This window comes from Malania oleifera, chromosome 9 (genome assembly GCF_029873635.1).
Source record: "Malania oleifera isolate guangnan ecotype guangnan chromosome 9, ASM2987363v1, whole genome shotgun sequence".
NCBI classification, from domain to species: domain Eukaryota; kingdom Viridiplantae; phylum Streptophyta; class Magnoliopsida; order Santalales; family Ximeniaceae; genus Malania; species Malania oleifera.
Window position 1 is genome coordinate 65,652,306 of NC_080425.1, and position 19,959 is coordinate 65,672,264.

The 19,959-nt window shown below is 37.1% G+C and overlaps 1 protein-coding gene across 1 annotated transcript; it reads right to left on the reverse strand.

Moving 5' to 3' along the window:
* Positions 1-13,065: 13,065 nt before the first annotated feature.
* LOC131163727 (uncharacterized) lies at positions 13,066-19,720 on the reverse strand. The gene is made up of 7 exons (XM_058120429.1): positions 19,586-19,720; positions 15,326-15,738; positions 15,056-15,225; positions 14,899-14,979; positions 14,631-14,706; positions 14,448-14,540; positions 13,066-13,512 (listed from the first exon to the last, which is right to left on the reverse strand). The coding sequence occupies exons 1-7, from the start codon at positions 19,603-19,605 to the stop codon at positions 13,310-13,312; spliced, it is 1,056 nt and encodes a 351-aa protein (XP_057976412.1). The 5' UTR covers positions 19,606-19,720; the 3' UTR covers positions 13,066-13,309.
* Positions 19,721-19,959: the final 239 nt, after the last annotated feature.

The following is a 19,959-nucleotide window of genomic DNA, read 5'->3' on the forward strand; positions in this document are numbered from 1 at the left end:
AAATTATCTTAAAAAAAATTCAAGCTATTTTTTTTTAATACACAAGTAATCTTACTTTGACTGCCCACAACACTAAATACACCGCAAAAAGTAAAATCCATTAACCAAATACCATACAAATTTTAACAATACGAATTTTGCGGTAAAAGACAATTCAATTTAAGGAATTAACTTAACTAGACATGCAAATTTTAGCGATACGAATTATGTGTCATTTTTCAGATTTGGTAGTATTGAATTCTTTAGAGATACGAATTATTAAATGATATATACAGAAGAATAAAAAATAATAATCAATTATATACAAATGAAATAAAAACAATCAATGATATACATACAAATAAAATGCAATTAAAATAATGCTAAACTACTCCGTGCCGCAGCGAGGTCGTCTCCGGGGTCGTGGTGGCTGCCGTCTGCGTCTACCCTCTCCCTACTGGTTAGCATCATCAGGTGTCCTGTCCCGTCGTGCTAGATGTGGATCCTCTCCCCCAAGAGGTGTTGCATAATCATCATCAGCCATGCGGGGCGCATGCAGTGAGAAATGATACGATGTCTCGGGACGAGAACGAGGCGGCATAGGGGGTGCATCGACCTCCACCCCATCGAAAAGATCGTCCAATAAAAATGACATTGATAGGGTAGCAGCAGAGTTAGATGGGGCATCAGATGGTCTGCTTGACGGTCCGGCAATATCAGCTGCAGTGGAAGGGGCATAAGGCGCTGACAGACGGAACAAGTACTCGACCTGTACGACTGGTGGGGAGGACATGGGAGTCCCTGGACGACTAGAGGAGGCATGTCGTCCTCCTCGTACTGGAGCTGGTCGACCTCCTCATGCTGGTACATTAGGTCGACCTCCTCGTTCTAGGATCCGTCAACCGTCCTCGTGGACGAGGTCCAGTGCAGCACTCATCAATCGGTGGATAGCAGGATCCGAGGAGATCTGGTCTGCTTCAATGACTATGTCAGCCTGCAGGATATGAACATATATTATTAACGCATTCAAATCGGAACGTATATATCATAAAATGAGTTTTGGCATTAGTCTTCTTACGAGTCTCAAATAAACAGCTGCGGTCCTGTCGACGAAGCGGCGTGTGATAGACTTATACCAAGTGAAGTATGGGTCATCTAGACGCATCGGACTGTGCTCCGCCACTCCTCGTACGATGTAGTCTCGCCGATGCTCCCATGCAGTGACGAATATCGCGTGCGTACTCGACCAGTTTGTGACCCCTCGACCGCGCCCATCCATGCCGTGGAGATCGTCCCCAACAATATCTACCCCCGAAGTCATAAATGGGGCGGGAATGACCTATCGAAACCCGAACTGTCGCATGACTCGATCGGGGAGATACCACTCAATAATATGAAAGCATATGAGTGGCACTCGAGCTACCCACAGGTCCCTCCCGTCTGCATAGGCAGGCGGCATGTCGGCTAAAATCTCTTCCGTGTAGGGCATCCATAAAAACTGCAGTTAGACAAAACAAAAATATAAGCGGACTATACACAATTGAAAGAAAGAAAGAAAGAATATCATGTGCTATACTTTAACTGATTTATACCTCATGCTCCCGGTGCATGTCCAACTCGAACCTATACCAGGGCAATGTGTGAAGCACAACCATCGATGCCCTCAAGTCGTCCCTCCATCTATATAAGATGAAATGTAAGTTCCCAAATGTAAGACTACTACGTATTACGAATTAGTATTCGTAATAGTTATTGAGTGAATGAGAAGGGATAGATAAAATTTGTACTAACCGGTATGCGAGTGGGAGAGGATCAATCGGACGACCGTCCTGACCCCTCTCAATCTGCAGGAAACCTCGCCGCGTAGGCGCGAATGAAGGAAATCTCTCCCAAGCCCAAACCTCGAGTAAGCAAAGGGGGCCCACAATCTGTGTCTTCGAGTGGTGCGCGGCGTGACACATCTCCCTATACAACCACGCCAAAGTGGCGGACCCCCAACTATACGAGTGACACGCTCTAAAGTCCTCAAGGAGTGGAAGGAACATCAGATGCGCATAACTGCCGGAAATATCTGAGAAGATCACCCCACAAATCAAACACAACAAGTGGGCTCGTGCGTGGCATGCTATCGTCTGAAAATCTACATGTGCCGGGAGCTCACGAAACGCATCCCTCTCAAGGAACCGCATACAGATGCGTGCACCAACCAACTCGCTGTCAGGAAGAACGACGCCTAACAAACGCTCGCACATAGTACGCAGGGCGAGTCGACCCTGACGGTCTGTAGGTCCCTCCACTGGTCCGGCAGTGCGACCAGTGACGGCTTGCCCATCAATCAGCAACCCGAACAAAATAGCTACGTCTTGTAATATGACGGTGGCCTCGCCATGAGGTAGGTGGAACGTGTGCGTCTCGGGTCTCCATCACTCCACCAATGATGTGACAAGATGCCAATCAAGCTGGATATGAGCAATCCGATAAATGCCATAAAACCCCGCATCGCGTATCAGCTGGACAATGCGGGGGTCTGCCTCTAACCAACACTCCACAAACTGTGTGCCCCCTCGGCAGCACAGGGGCTCCGCATACCCATCAGCCCACGCTCGGCTGGCCCTGTGATGATCGCCCATCGTCAAAACGCTCGAATCGGACGGCCCTGGATCAATCCTGGAAATGCATCGTTGCATCAGAATAGGTATATACCAAAAAAAAAAAAAATGGTGTGAAATAGTCTAAAACTACATATGACATCAACGCGACGGTCCAACTACATCGCCCGAGTGGGTCCTTCTCGGACACCTTGTGCGATTATGCCCTTCTTAATGACAAATACTGCACGTGCTCCTCTTCCTACCTTCCCTAGCATCCATCTCATTGTGTATACGGGAGCTCCTTGGATGACCTTTATGTCGAGCATACGCTGGATTTGCCTGTATAGTCGGCAACGATAATGCTGGCCAGTACGCCTCATGCATAATCGGCTGAAAATCTGCCGCATATGTCGCATAATGTTCAGCGGTGCTCCAACAAGGTTCAACGTACTACATGGCATTGAGTCGTGTCTCCACACATGCAGCGAGAAGGTGGGAGCATGGAAAGTGCATGGCTTGCCACTTCCCACACAAGCAGACGTGCAAATCCTGAATGCGCAGGGTTTATACGTTGTTTCCTTTATGAGGTCCCAACTGTGCAGTCGTGATGCTAAAAGTACCTCTAGATCGGTTGAACGTCGTCATGCGATGTCCAGTCGCCTTCAACTTCCTTCTTTCATCGCAAGCAATATATGAGGAGTTAATGCATTTCCTCCTGATATTGCATTACGAGTAGCCTCCCGTCGGCTGTTGAAATAATGTGCAATGCGATAAAATGTCAGTTGCACAAGGGCAATGATTGGGAGGCTACGAGGGCCCTTAAAAACGGCGTTGAAACATTCGACGAGGTTTGTCGTCATGTTCCCATACCTTCTGCCACCATCGTGGCACTGAGTCCACATATGAAGAGCGATTTGATCAAAGAACGTCTTCACGGGTTCCCCACCCTCATCGAAGATCTTCTCCATCCACATGTTAAACTTTCTGACCTGATGCTCCCTTCCCGCTCGCTCAGTTATTCGCTTAAGATTGACACTGTGCACTTTCGTGCTGAAGTTGCTTACAACATGTCGAAGGCAGAATCGGTGGTGCGCACGCGGTGGCGGCAAATCGAGATTGTGAGACATTGCAGCGATGATCCCTGGATGCCTATCTGATATAAGGCAAATGTCGTCCCTATCGGTAATGGAACGAAGACAACACAGAAACCAATTCCATGTGTCCAAACTTTCCTCTTGCACAATAGCGAATGCAAGGGGAAATATTTGCCTATTTGCATCCGGGCACGTTGCAATAAGGAGTTTTTCCTTGTACTTACCGTACAAGTGTGTCCCATCTATACATATCATAGGAGGACAGTGGGGAAAACCCTGAATAGATGCTGCGAACGCCCAAAAGACTGATACAAATGTTACGTTCTGATCGCTGTCTGGTATAGGGTTCCACCTCCACTTGACGACAATACCAAGATTATAAGTGCACATTGCTTCCATCCACCTAGGCAAAGTCTGATAAGACTTCTCCCAATAGCCGAATACTTGGGCAATTGCCTTCTGTTTTCCTAACCAAATCTTCTTATATGAGATGGAATAGCCGAAACGACCATCTATGAATTCTTTCAATGTAGTGATTGAGGTCGACGCATCACCCCTTATCATATTCACAATCTCCCTAGCAATAAGGGATGACGTGATTTGGCTATGGTCTTGCGAGAGGAGTTCATTCAAGCATGTGTGCGAACCACCATATTGAGTGATTTCAAAAAATCGATGTTTCTGATGATACATCGCACACAGTCTCCAACTGCATTCAGAGTTCTTACACCTAACAACCCATAATAGTGGGGTCGACTGCAGGACGTGGAAATCATGGTCCGTTCGAGCGCGGTATATTCGCACAGCAGCTATCAATTGATCTTTCGACCCAAATAGCATCCCTTTACTCAGTTCTGATGATTCATCCCAACGAGTTACCCGTATAGGAAGCTCGTCACCATGGGACAAATCTGCAGCATCTACGTCAATTACACCATACATAGGAGGTTCGTCCATGGAATCTGCCGTATACGTCGCATCGTTCGATTCACGGGGGGGTGGGTCGACATCATCGGGGAACTCATTCGTCCCTTCACCAATTTCCTCCTCGTACGTGTCATCTTGTAAATGAACATCGTTCGTGATGTTCATCCCCTCGTCTAGCGCGTTGTTCGTAATAACGAACAACGATCCTGGTTGTTTTGCTGAAACTTCTTCTCAAACACCATGATAATTTGTATGAATAGTAGTTCCTTCGTACGTCTGCGGCTCGAATGACGATCGTGGACATTCGTTCATATCCACAACAGGCATCCCACCAACATCTGCATCTTCTTCATCTGCTTCAACCACGTGCTCAATAGACGTTCCTGGCTGCCCATCTACGGCGACTCGCGGAATACTATAACTAGCATCGGTTTGTCCGGTTATAATGTTACCCTCGATGTACAACAATACCGGAACCGGAATACTGCTTGAACTTCCTGCCATCTAGATTGACGCCCGCGAAATATAAAAGACCTATGCAAAACAACAATTTTATGTATAAGTGATATACTAAGTGAATAGTAAACAAAAATTATTTTCACTACGTTCATGTGCATGCAATATTCTCTAAATGTTTCACTTGTCACTTTGAAAATATTCTTGCATGAAATTCTGACTTTTCTACGAAAAGTCGTATCGAAATTTCGGCAGCATGCCGAGTGTAATTTGAACATTTACCCATTTTTACAATGACCCTTAAACGTTTGCAGATAATATAATAATATAGTTTAAGCATGCGAGAACCTATGATATCTACCAGCATGCAATTCACTTCACTGCATCAGCCATGCAGGGGGCATTTAAATTCGCACTTAAAAAAAAAAAGGACTTCTTAGATATAACATATAATATCTTTGAAACTTTTTTGTAAGTAAGCCTTCAATTAATGCGTGTCACAAATATTTATTTAATATTTTATAAAAATTAATTAACACTTTATATTTATATTATATAATTAAATTAATTATATATATATATATATGTATATATATATACATATCTCAAATATAGATTGCAATGCTCCAAAACATCATGTGCCATTGAGTGTATACTAAATAATTAACTTATAATTCCTTCAACTTATATGCATGCCACTATCATATTCACATTGCTGCCAAACATGAATAAAAATTTGTTTTTAATATATCATTTATCTCCATTGAACTCATATTGTCACTAATTTAGAAAGTTACTTTTGATACATTAGAAAGAAAATGAGATTCATTTTTCTATTTTTTCTTAAAAAAAATTTGGGACGAGTGAGAATCTACACATCAGTTATGATTAAAGTTTAGGCTATGTTGAATTTTATATAAATTTAAACAAATTTAAATATAAAGTTTCAAATTTGTGTCCTCAAATATAATATAATTTAAAATTTTTGACAAGTCAATATAGAGAAGTGATGCGAAAAGCTTGATGAAGATGACACTACAATGATAGATCTAAATAATTATCTCACAAAGAGAATTAGTTAACCACATACCTTTTGTCATTTATATTAGAATCTTCTCTTTGTAAAAAGTAAGGGATTATAGTTTTATTAGTGCTCGTCAACATCGAGTTTGTTAAAATTTTAAAAAGTAGGCACATATCTTACATTATTGTAATTATTTATAAAATTACAAATAAAAATAAAACTATTTCTAAAGGTAAATAAATTTTCACTATTTTTATTGTTTTCGCATACATATCTTGTAAAATAAAACAATAGTTTACTTTTTATAATTTTTTTTTTAAAAAAAAAACTTGAATAGAAGAATGAAAACTATTTTCCAACAAATAGACAAGTCCTTACTTTTCAATTTCAAGATTCATGCTCTAAATAGGATGAACGTAGTTTTTACCACTCTCGATTCTTAAACTCACTACTTACTCTATTAGATAAATTACATGAATAAGGGCATGTAATGTTTTTATTCATTTTTAAAATATTAAATATAAATGAAAATAATTTCTTGATGACAGTGACTTAGGGATGTTGATGGACTAATATATATATATATATATATATATATATATATATATATATATATATTGTATTTTTTATGATGTCTAATATCGTAAGCTTATCGACAAATTTCAGTTTTATTTTGGACACATCGAAAATAAGAATTTAATTACTACGTTAACTTCAACAAGTACTTGCAATTAAAGTAAGGTAAGTTTCAATTGTTTCAAATATGTGTTTGTATTTATCATGTTTATTTACTTACTAGCCAATTAAGATATTAAGGACAAACATTTTAAAAGTAATTAATTGTGATTATTGAATGGGCCAAATAAAAACCAAACTGATAAATGAAAAAAATTAAAATTTTGTGACCAAAATTGAACCAAAGAAATGATTAACCAATTTTTCGATTTGGTTTGGTTTGATGTTGCAGTTCGATTTTTTATTATGAATCATAAAATCTTAAGTAATATCAATTAAGCAAATAATAAATAAATTTTATAAACTGAAATAGTCAAAACTACTCAAGTGATACAATTGAAATTAAACATTGAATTTCTAAAGATAGTAATAATAAACCTGGAAATGGAAAAAAAATTTATTTTCAAGAACTAAACAGGCCCTAAGTGTACAGCAATACCAAGTTGTACAGATCATTATGCACACAGAGTATATACACATACTAACAGAAACACAAACATGCATGACATGGGTAACTAATTTGTGAAGAAAACTCAGGTTTATAAATATAGATATATTCATAGATCTTATGATACTTCATTGCTTTCACTAAAATTGCACGTAAATTAATTTAGTAAATTAAAAAAACTAACCTTCCTCTCTAGATGCAGCAACGAACGAACCCAAATAGTCGGAAAGAAAATATGAAACGAAACCAACTCAAAACAGAAAATAAATCTCAGTAAATAAAATAATATATTCACGTTTTTTCTAAATAAAAAAAAAACCTACCCCATCTTTGGCCCTTAAATAGCCTCACCTTTGCCTTCGCCCGAACGGTCACCTGCCACCTCGAACGGTAACCTGCCACTGGTCCTCTTTGCTCAGCTCGAACGGTCCTCTGCAACTCCTCTGCGATATTGTCTTCTGAGAGACTCGGGAAGGATTTGAGCAGACGAAACAAATCTCGCAGGACTATCCTGCAAGATTTACCACGTGTCACCACGCGGATGGATTTCAGGCGTAAATCTCGCAGCTTGGTCCTGCGAGATTTCCACCACGTGTCACGTTCCAATTCGATGCCCTCATTAAATCTCGCAGCTCGAAGCTGTGAGATTTGGTCCAGCGCTCACCACGCGTCACCTGCCCGTTGTTTCTCTCCTTGCCACGCATCGAAGCCAGAGCGTCCCATGAGTTTAAATCTCGCAGCATGAAGCTGCGAGATTACGTGAGCATTATTTTGGGAAAAATTTTCCCAATCAGAGTGTTATTTTATATTTTATTTCTTTTTAATTATAAAACGGGAAAAAACTCAACATAGCAGTCTAGATAAGGCCACATCACCCATTTTAATGTTTAGACCAGATTATGCACGTGTCACCCTGTAATTGTGACACATGTCCCACTAACTCTCATATAAAAACTTATTCTCTCTCCTCTCTTCTTATACTATACTTATTTCTATTATCTTGTTCACTAGTTGGTTATTGTTCAATGTAGTTATGTGTTCATGATTGATTGCTTGCAATTTTTTTGTTTTTTTGGATGACATGGGAACTCCACCCATCAATGAGCCATTTAGATCCCCCAATGCGGCACCAAACCACAGGGCGGCAGCCTTCCCCCCTAGTTCGCGATTCGAAAAATTGAATGTGGACACAACTTACTTACTGTCGGGTTAAACGTTCGGCCAACTCTCATCCTAAGACACATCGCAAGACCCTTCACCCAGGGCTCAATCTGGGAGCATCAACTGCATGCATCAACCAAGACTCGAACCCCCGATGCCCCCACTGGATTGCCCAGCTCCTTTCCATTGCACCAATGTCTTGGGGGCTTGATTGCTTGAAATTTGCAAAAGTTGTTGGTGGCTTTGATTGGTGCTCTATTACTATTTCATGTTCTTTCCATCACTAACCTCTAGCTGCTACTAGTTGCTGCCAGCCATCATACCTGTATGTGCTATCTTGTTAGGTCGTTTATTGTCTACAGTATTTGTTGCGATCTACCCCATTCCATATAATCAAGTAATTCCACTTGTAGGATATTGCAACTTCAATCCCACATACTAGCCCTTTTAGAGTTATAAAATTCTACTATGTGCTTGAAAATTATGCGCTTAGAAACTAACCTACCAAACTTAGTTGGTTTAACCACTCAAGTGTTCAAGTCGAGCATATGAGGTAGCCACCGAGTGGGGTCAATTCCGATTGATCAAACTTAACTATTTTTAAATTGTATCATTTTTTGTTTAACTATGTCCGATCATTCTTGATTTCAAATCATTTTTTACTTATAGTACGCACACACACACACACACACACACACACATATATATATATATATATATATATATATTCAAAAATTGTATACTAACTTTTTAAATAATTATTACTTTATAGGGTCTGCGGGCTATCACAAGAAGAGGAGGACGATGCCGAGCACTACAGTCGGATGCACTTTTTTTCTGTATTTTTTGTTATCTGAACATATCATGTATATATGATGTTTTCGAACAACTTGTATATGTTTTTTGAACAATTTATGAATTTTTCATTAGTTCTGGTTCAATATTATGTGTGCAGAAATGTAATTATAGGTTTTTACAGGGATTAATGGGTGATTTTTAAAAAAAAATTAATTATTTTAAACTTTTAGTGATGGTTTGTAAGACTTTCAATGATGACTTTCAATCAAAAAAATGTGCAAGTTATAGTGGCAGTCTTAATCTTTTAGTAACGATTTGCTAGTATTAGTAACGATTTCAAACCATCACTAATAATCTTTTTTTTTTTTTTTTTGGTAGTGTTATAAACCAATCAATTTGTAGTAATTAATTTGGTGTCCTAACCTCAGTCAAGACGAAAGAGGTTAATTAGTGGCGACTCTATTAGACAAAATCTTAAACCCATCATTCTTATTAATTTCTAGGTTTCCATTTAGTTGAGGTGATTCAAAGATTTGAACCCCTTTTTTCGGTAGGAGATCCTCTAGGATGTCGTGGCAACTTGGCAACTCCATTGAAGAAAATAGAGAGTCGAATCAGGTATTAGCCTCTGATTATCTTAAATTCAACTAATCAAGACTTGATAACTCTTTCATAAATAAATATTGTTTTACTGCAATGCTAGCATAATAAATTGTGATCTTTGTGATACTTTTTCCTTAAGTTTCTTTTTCACACACACTTCACGAGGTCTATACCCCGAATATTCCCTTCTTAGGTTAGTTTGGACAGAAGTAGTGTTAGCCTTTAAGAGGCAAGAGCATTCTAATGGGAGTATGAAACGTTCCACTTGGGATGTATCCTACCCACTTCTAACCTATAATGGGTGAGGATGGGAGCTATGTTGGTCGTCACGTTGTAAAGTATACTGGGAACCTGTCATCATTAAGTTTTAGAGTTTGACTTCACCAAGTGAGCTTTAAAAATCCCAATCCTAGGATAGAGCCTCAGAATTGTACATCTTGCACTTAGAGACCTACTACCTTTGAACAAAAGCTTCATCCTTCTTTGATCAACCATTTCTGCTTGTAAGTATGCATTTGTTCAATTATTGTATAAAATATAGACTCATTGCATTCTCTATTCATTGGTTTTTCCTTTTAGGAGGCATTGGTTCACGACTTTTTTATTATTTTCTTAGAATAAGATGCTTATAAATGAATTAAGATTCATGTTGGAGAATACTTGAAAATTTTAATCTTGTTAGGTGCTTCATTATTATTACCAAATGCCTCTTTAAGTTATGTGCACGTCCATGTTAATCCAAGATAATTGAACGCAAAGTTAGGCATATATAGTTTCATAGTTTTGGTATATATATTATCCTTCATCGATATAGGCTGCATAGCATGAATATGAAGAAACACAGAATATTATATTGTGCAAAATTTTTATTTTTTATCATTAATTTATTTTTTATTTCATTTTCTTATCTTTCCTCGTCATTCAAATTAGAAGAAAAAAAATAAATACTTCTGTATTTTGCTTTACCTTCATTTTGTTTTTATTTTTTCAAATTTCAAACAAAATCTTAGTGTAAAATTCAATAAATCAATCTTATTTAATAAGTCGGCTAAATTCCCTCTTTTCTACTATTGCTTCTATTTAGACTTAATTTGACATTTATACCTCTCTCCATGTGGATCATAACTTACCTAACAAAACTACTTCAGCACCTTTAGGCCCGTTACTGGAGCTTTGATTGCCAACTTCCCAATATAATCAAGTCACCCTCTTATACATGGTCTAAGGATTTTGCGAAGACCTACTTCTTTGGTAGATGGTCACTTGGACCTTCATTGTGCCCCCTCTGCTAGAAAGCATCCCTTTCTCAAAATTATGGGACTTTGAGGTACTGTTTTGCCGAGTTCCTTTAAGAGAATTGTCATAAAAATAAATTTTGAATAAGACAAAAGTTATAAATTCACCCTACTCAATTTTATTTCATTCCTATCCATCGAACATGCAATAAAAAATATCTTGTCCATACAAAACTTAGCTTATCTAATTCATTTAGAAATTGTTTGGAGAATACCCATCACCCACTATTCATTTAGTAACTCCTCTATCGCGCAATGCAATGACAAAGGAGATAACAATAGCCTGCAAAAGATCTCAATAGTTCTAGTCACAAAACATTATTTCAATCTCTTCGCGAAGAGTGAGAAAAGAAGCGTCCAACCATAGATGAGTTAGAAAAGATAGTAAGTATAATTGTAATGGGTTAGCTTGGACCGAAGTAGTGTTAGCCTTTGAGAGGCAAGAGCATTATAATGGGTGTATGAAACATTCCACTTGGGATGTATCCTATCCACTTCTAACTTATAATGGGTGAGGATAGGAGCTATGTTGGTCGTCAGGTTGTAAAGTATGCTGAGAACTTGTCATCATTAAGTTTTAGAGCTTGACCTCACCAAGTAAGCTTTAAAAATCCCAATCCTAGGATAGAGCCTTAGAATTGTATATCTTGCACTTAGAGACCTACTACCTTTGAACAAAAGCGTCATCCTTCTTTGATCAACCATTTCTGCTTGTCAGTATGCATTTGTTCCATTGTTGTATAAAATACAGACTCATTGCATTCTCTATTCATTAGTTTTTCCTTTTAGGAGGCATATGGTTCATGATTTTTTTACTATTTTCTTAGAATAGGATGCTTATAAATGAATTAAGATTCATGTTGTAGAATACTTGAAAATTTTTATATCATGTTTATGTTTGTGTTTCATTGAGAACATGAAAATCTTGTTGGGTGCTTCGTTATCATTACCAAATGCCTCTTTAAGTTACGTGCACATCAAGTTAATCCAAAATAATTGAAGGCAAAGTTAGGCATATATAGTTTCATAGTTTTGGTTTATATATATATATATATATATAGGCCACATAGCACAATATGAAGAAACACTGAATGTTATATTGTGCAAATTTTTATTTTTTATCATTAATTTATTTTTCATTTCATTTTCTTATCTTTCCTCATCATTCAAACGAGAACCAAAAAACAAATACTTCTGTATTTTGTTTTACCATCATTTTATTTTTATTTTTTCAAATTTCAAACAAAATCTTAATGTAAAATTCAATAAATCAATCTTATTTAACAAGTCGGCTAAATAATCTCTTTTCTACTATTGCTTCTATTAGACTTAATTTGACATTTTTACCCTTCCATGTGGATCAAACTTACCTAACAAAACTACTTCAGGACCTTTAGGCCCGTTATAATCTACTGGAGCTTCTATTGCCAACTTCCCTATACATAGTGCAAGGATTTTGCAAAGGCCTACTTCTTTGGTAGATGGTCACCTGGACCTGTTCATTGTAGCCCCTCTACTAGAAAGCATCCCTTTCTCAAAATTATGGGACTTTGTGGTACCGTTTTGCTGAGCTCCTTTAAGAGAATTGTCATAAAAATAAATTTTAAATAAGACAAGTAATAAATTCCATTTTACCCCACTCAATTTTAATTCATTCCTATCCATGGAACATGCAATAAAAAACATCGCCTATACAAAACTTAGCTTATCTAATTCATTTAGAATTTGTTTGAAGAATACCCATCACCCACTATTCATGAACTCCTCTATCGAGCAATGCAATGACAAAGGAGATGACAATAGCCTGCAAAATATCTCAATAATTCCAGTCACAAAACATTATTTCAATCTCTTCGCGAAGTGTGAGAAAAGAAGCATCCAACCATAGATGGGTTACTAATAAACCCATAACAATGAAAGGGCTTTCCTACCATAGTCCAATCCATCACAAGGGTTAAAAACAGCAGTAACTTTACTCTGGAGCTGAAGTGGAAACTAAAGCATTCAACTCAATTCAAAATAACATAATGATCTTCAAGTAATACCTTTTTATCACACTGGACTTCATATCATATCCAGCAGATTAAAAGCATGGTCCACAAGCCGTCATCAGTTCAATCCTAAACAACTAACAAGGACAATATACCCTCATGATTTTAAACTTCTCGTTGATTCTATATATTTAGGGTGATAGCAGCTCACCCTCTTCCCCTAGATGGACCCGTCCAGAATGCACCTTCTGTTTTTTCCGGTCCAGCATGCTGTAAGTGAGCATGAGAAGAACCTGCCCTCTCCCCCATGCGTGGATTCATTTCTCCTGCAGGTTGTGACAAGTGCTCTGTTGATGGAAGGGCCCAACCACCTCCTCCTGCCTGACTGTTCTGTCCACTGCTGCAGGACCCTACAAACCCAAAATGCAAACGAACCGTGTAAGACACGACACAAGCATTCTGCAAATCTGGCTCAACAGAATAGCACATTGGCTGATAGAAATAAGGTCCATTTCAACATAATAGAACAGATAACTGAACCTAATGGCAGTTACTATCATGATTATCATTTAAACAATAATTAAATCTAAACCCAACATTACTTCGTTAATAAAACAGTTCCTTTACAGTTATTTGGGATAACAAACAAGAATGCCAGATAAAGCAGAGACAAAAAAGAGAAGTTCAGCCTAAAATATTCCAAATAAGACTCAAAAGCCTATTGACATGCTCACTTTACCCAAAACCCAAAAACCTAATAAAATCCTAAACAAACACAGCAGTTCCACAACTATAGCACATACAGAACTTAATCTTCTATCAAATGCACAAAGAGAAAAAAAGCAAAGAAAAAATCCACAATGAAATAAAGGACTACATAATGTTTTGTTTACTCATTGTTCTACAAACTTATGTGTTGCACATACTTAGGCTTGTCCCATGTGGCCATAGAGATCCTAACTGCATAAACTTAATCTATGCATTACAGCAACCACAATTACATGGTAGTACTGGCCAAATTATTGCATCTGGTTATATGCATTACCCCTTATTTGACTAGAGTAGTTTATACATAATCAAGTAAACATGAGAATAATGCCAGCGAAGACATTATCCTATGATAAGGCTAGCAATGGTACCACTACCTTTGACACAACTTAGTAATTAGTAATCCAGAAACCACAAACTAAGAGTACAGGAAATAAATATATCAAATGCTTCGCATTTTTCAAATGAAAAACAATCCTCAGCTACTTTTTAAAATGACCAAGGTGAATAAGAATCCTAGTTTGGCAACTTACGCAAACAATACGCACATAACCATATCAAATAAGTCGGTGCTTACCACAGCTATCAAGAGCATTGAATTTCTCAGACCAACCAGGCAAATGCTTTCTTGCATTTACCTTCCAAGCATCATCAAAACCAGCAAGTTCATCTGATAAAACCACAAAACACATTCTCGATCACCATCTATAAAACCCTACCATCCATAAGAAACATCATATTATCTATGATACAAACACACCTTCATTGAGATTGTGCAGTGTCTGCATTGTGTCCACATTACCACCAGAGTGGAGCTTCCTTGTGACAGAATGACCCTACAGCATAATGAAAATATCATTCTTGCATTCACAACACAACTTCAGTAATCACATCTCATGGAAAAAATGAATCCAGAACACGATAGTCGATTGAAATCAGAAGAAAATCTCTTTTCTATATGCGCTGGGAGGAGATCGGGGGCAGAACAAACCCAATGTTTATAAAAATTAAAATGAAAAATGGCCTACCTTATCATAAATTCCCCTAGAGATGTTATGAGTTGCTTGACCTGTAGAAGTGTCAGCTTCTTTGCTTTCTTCAAGTGCCAACTGTTTCAAAACAAACATAAAAATCTTAATAAAAATGCAAAATACTCGAACTAGCCAACTCTAGAAAGTCACATACTCCATCACTCCCTGTCCTCCTTGTTTTAGATGAAGTATAGTATGCTCCGTTTGTTCCACCATAAGTGACAGTGGAGCTTTGAAAAGTGAAACTATGAGTTTGAGGCTGTGGCCTCATTCCATCCACTCTATTGTAGGCATTCCTATACTGCATATGCTTGCTCTTCCTTCCTGAAAGATACAGACAATTATCAATTTCCTATTAATAATAAGGATAACAAGCGGACCCTGAATAGTAATTGCCATACCAATAACCTGATTCAGAAATTACCTTCAGCTTCATCATCCGGATCCTCAACATAAGGCTCATCAGTAGACCTACAATGTTTTCTTGGATTATCCTTTTTCTCCTTTCCTTCTCTCTCATCATCAGAGTTTATTTCTTCAATAATAGGTCCCCTCGGCCTACTGGGCTGGGGTACTTGATGTTCCAGAAACCCAGCTGCAGGCATTTCAGCGAAAGGCCTTCCAGCTGGAGCAAAGAAGCTAGACTCAAACATGCTACCAAATGGGCGTGTGAAGAAAGGGTCATCAAATGGGTCCCTTCCTCCAAAAAAATTGGGAATTAGACTCGGCTGGCCCCCAAAACTGCCAAATCCGCCAAAAGGATCACCAAAATTAAAGAAAGGATCTCTGCCACCTCTGCCACCTCTGCCTCCCTGCATTGTCTGGGTTCTACAATCCCTAAAAAGGAACAATAGTAAATTAAAACACAATCCAAAACTTAAATTGAACAAGAAGAGCTGATAAAATATAGTTTTATCACTTAAAAACATAAGAGAAAATGATCAAGATAAAGGGGGGAAAATATAACATCACTATAAGGACCTCATTTCAATTTGCTTTTTGACATACAGCAGCAAAGGAGGTCAAGGATGGCAAACCCCCCCAAAACCAAAAAGGAAAAAAGGCTAAAACTTCTAAAATTCATGCTCATGGTTTTAAAATGCAGTCCCTGATAGCATTGCATAATGGCTGTGTGGGTGTCGGAGGAGGCAAAGAAGTGGCCATTAAGTGTTGCAGCCATCACGAATTTTTCCAACCATGCCAAAACAGAAGAATAAGAATGTAATCTTCTAAAATAAGATTTTGATATTTTGGGCTAATTAAATTCAACATACGAGTGCTTTTTAGCAGAAAAAATAATTTTTAGTTTAATTTTAGACTTTTGTGGACTGTCTAAGAAATTATATTTCTTGTACCTTTCACAAATTTAATGACTAAAAATTTTATCAAAACAAATAAAATAGACAAGCAATTAATTAGAGACATTGAAAAGTGCATAAAATGATTTTTAAAAAGTCTGTATGGTATACATCAATTTATCATACATCATAATTGATTGGCTGAGGCAGTCTCACCACCATAAGATATATAGTGCACATTATTTACTTAGAATACCACATTAAAAAATAATAAATATATACTAATCAGTTTCTAAATATAATAAACGCTTGTAAACAAAATGAAAAAACTGCTTTTCATTGGCCAAATATTTTTTGGCCCCCGGGGGGGGGGGGGGGGGGGGGGGGGAGGAGTTTACAATGGAAAAAGTTTAAAACTTAATAAAATTAGTTTTAGTAATTTTTAAATTATTTACCAAACAACAATCTTAAACCAAGTTAATCACAAGTTTACAATATGCAAACAAAGATTTAATGGAAAGATAAACAAATGAAACAAACAAAAAAAAAATTTGATCAAATGGCTGATCAAATGAAGTTTCCAGAACCTGAACAACTTATAATTCAAATTTCAAGCTTAAATCTTTGAAGCATGAGTTTAGTAGATCTAAGTTGGATTGTAGCAGAAGAAGAATTAGAGCACAAATGGTAGAGAAAATCTGCCAAAATAGAGAAAATCTAGATTTTATATGCAAACAGACCATATTGCTACTGTAATGGCTAACAAACAGTACCGCAGCAGCCATTAGTCACCCCTAAAAATTATGGGTATGATAGTAGCTCAGTACTGCACCTAATCTTCTCATTAAACAATTTTTAAGAATAATAATTAATAGTTAAAACAAATATCAGCAACAACACTGTTGTATCCCACTATAGAATCTTATCTATATCTTTAACAAGTAATACAATTGCGTAATGATAAATTATGTCATAACAACGTTTGAGCTCCACACTAACAACTTCAATCACACAATTAAGATTGCTAAAATCACCAATCAACTAACATAGGTAAATGCAACTAACCCCCTACCTTAGTGAAGCAAGTACAACCACCAAACTATCAGTCATCATGATGCCATGACTAACCTCATATCAAGCAGCTGCAGCACTAGAACTACCATCCTATCAAAAATCTCACTAATGACCATGCTGTAATTTTCACCACCACCAATTCATTACAAATACACACATTAACAAAACAGATTGCATACATCCCTAATCAACTTGTCCATGAACACTTAAGCCATATAATAAAATTACAAGTTGAAAATGCAAAGCAATGCTAAAAGCTTTCCCAAAAAACTCCTATCAGTTATTAGTAGAACCTCTTTTTAGCCAAAAATGAAGCAGAAACAGCATTATCACAGGAATAACCATGCGTTTGATACGGTTCTGAGCACAGTGGGAATTGCATTGGGTGGAATTCAGGTTCAATTGTCCAAGATATTTGGGCCTGTGGACCAAACAGGTGTAACAACTTGCATTTTTTTCTAATGAGTGCCTTTGAGGGAATTTATTGTTTATTATAAAGATCTTAGATAGGCTGTTGAATTCTTCTTTTTTTTGGTTTAGAGGAAAAAGTACCATGGAAGACTAAGCTACGCTAGATTTTGTTGATATTTTATGTTGTAAATGATCTTTTGTACTTGACCGGCACCCCCTTGTTTCCTTTTAGTAAAATTCCCTTTTTCATTACAAAAATGATGCAGAAACACAAATATTTCCATCTTGAGACAAGGACAAACTGAACTGAGCACAAGGAATAGCAAGTGAACACAGACATCACTATCAAAATAACAAACTATACAGGCACAAATCAGTACCAATTAGTCTCAGAAAGCAGAAAAGTTTTTCCTCCCTTAAAAAAAACAACCTTCAATGAGGAAAGCTCTTCAGCCATAAGCATAATATCTCATTGCAATCATTTCCTTAAACAATGCAAATTAACAATCTATCACACGGGAAAATAGGTAACTAAAATGAAGTTCTCGGAATGATCCCAATGGACTAATATTTGCACTTCTTAGACATATCTATCAAAATCTCTTAAATCTCTATACATGTGAGAGAGATCTAGGGGAAATTTTCTCGGGCATTAGGACCCTGCAAAAAATAACAACTAAAAAAGAAAATGAACATGTACAAATTTCAAACAAAGAAAATAGTGAAAAAAAAATTTTCAGGATTAGTCAGACAAGCACCAACTTGCTCAATCACACAATTTCCAACAGGAAATTGGCTCAAAAAATTATTAAAAAAGGAAAAATTTTCAATGATAATTCCCACCCTAAGGGTGCTGGGTGCCTTGGAATACTTTTGCTAATATTGTTTCCATTTCCATTCCCCTTTTCTAAAGTTGATCACACCTAACATATTTTGAAACACGTGTCTCAGTTTCCAAATGAGAACATCTTTCATGAGACACAGACTTTGCAACAAAGCTTCATCCTTCTTTGAAAAGAAAAATGAAACACAGCAAAATATGGAAATGAAAACAAAAAGTTAACCAACATGTTCCTATACGCATCCATGTAGAAATACACACAGAATATGAACAACATAGAATTATTCCTAATTTTTTTTTAAAAAATACGTAGTAATTGAATTTCATCTGTTTTAGATAGATTGTAAACACCATAATGAAACATAAGAAATATTTCCAATAAAACAAAATGGACCCCTTGCAACGGAGAGAAAACAGGTCAAACCTAAAAGTTTGAATGGCTGATTGAAGGTATTATTTTGGCAAGACTAAGTAAGAAACTAGTGATACAATTTTATATACAAAAAAAAAAAACTAGTAATTCAATTCATTGGTTTCCATATGAATCTTCAACAACCAAATTGAGCATTAATCGCTTTACAACAAAATAAAAGATAAACCTAGCATCCTGTATGCGCTACGTAATTCAACCATCCGGCCACCATTTCACTACCTCGTATATCAAATTTCTACAACCTAATCAACCTAAAATTTAACATAGGGCACTGGCAGCACAAAACCATCAAATTATATCCTATAAATATTAAATCATTTCTCGAAAGCGAAGAACATATTAATCAATTACATCAAAATGCTGCTTGAACCGTGTGGTTCATCGTTTAAACGAATCAACAACCAAACGGCCTCTAAAAATAAATTACAAGCCATGAAATCATTAACAAAAGAAATTACCTAACAACACTAAACCCTAGAAAGTGAAAAAAAAAATACAACACGAGACAGAGAATTACCTCAAGAAACTAATAGATGAGAACGTCAAATGGAATCAAAGATGACGAAGAAAAAACCCTAACTGAGAAAGAGAGAGAAAATTCGGCGTAAACAACTTCAGAAGCCTTACAGTTTTGGCGCAAGGGCCATATACCGTATGCGTGGTGAGGGGAAAACCAAAAGAGGCGTAATAGAATGTTCTAGTTCTAGCAGGATTTTTCACCACTTATTAAAGTCGCCGACTATCCAAACCTGAGAGAACATGTGTCGAAAGGCTATCTTTTCTGAACGGGGTACGGATGCCAAACCCAAACCATGGGCCCGGTCCATAGAAGGAGGGCCGGCCCAAATAAACTGAGTTTTTAGGGCCCAATGGGAAGCCATGTTATTATTTATCAGTTGGGATAGGATCTAGGACACATAATAGAAGATACTACTATCTTATTTTATATTTTAAAAAATTTTCACGAAATTTGAATGATCTTATATTTGGAGAAGTCTTAA

Bases quoted from the DNA above. Each gene is read 5' to 3' on its own strand.
- LOC131163727 (XM_058120429.1), bottom strand. From the start codon at position 19,605: ATGGCCCTTGCGCCAAAACT. The intron at 14,707-14,898 runs GTAGGCCATTTT...ATTATGCTGTAG, and splicing joins CTAGGGGAATTTATGATAAG to GGTCATTCTGTCACAAGGAA. The intron at 14,541-14,630 runs GTGTGTTTGTAT...TGGTTTTATCAG, and splicing joins ACTGCACAATCTCAATGAAG to ATGAACTTGCTGGTTTTGAT.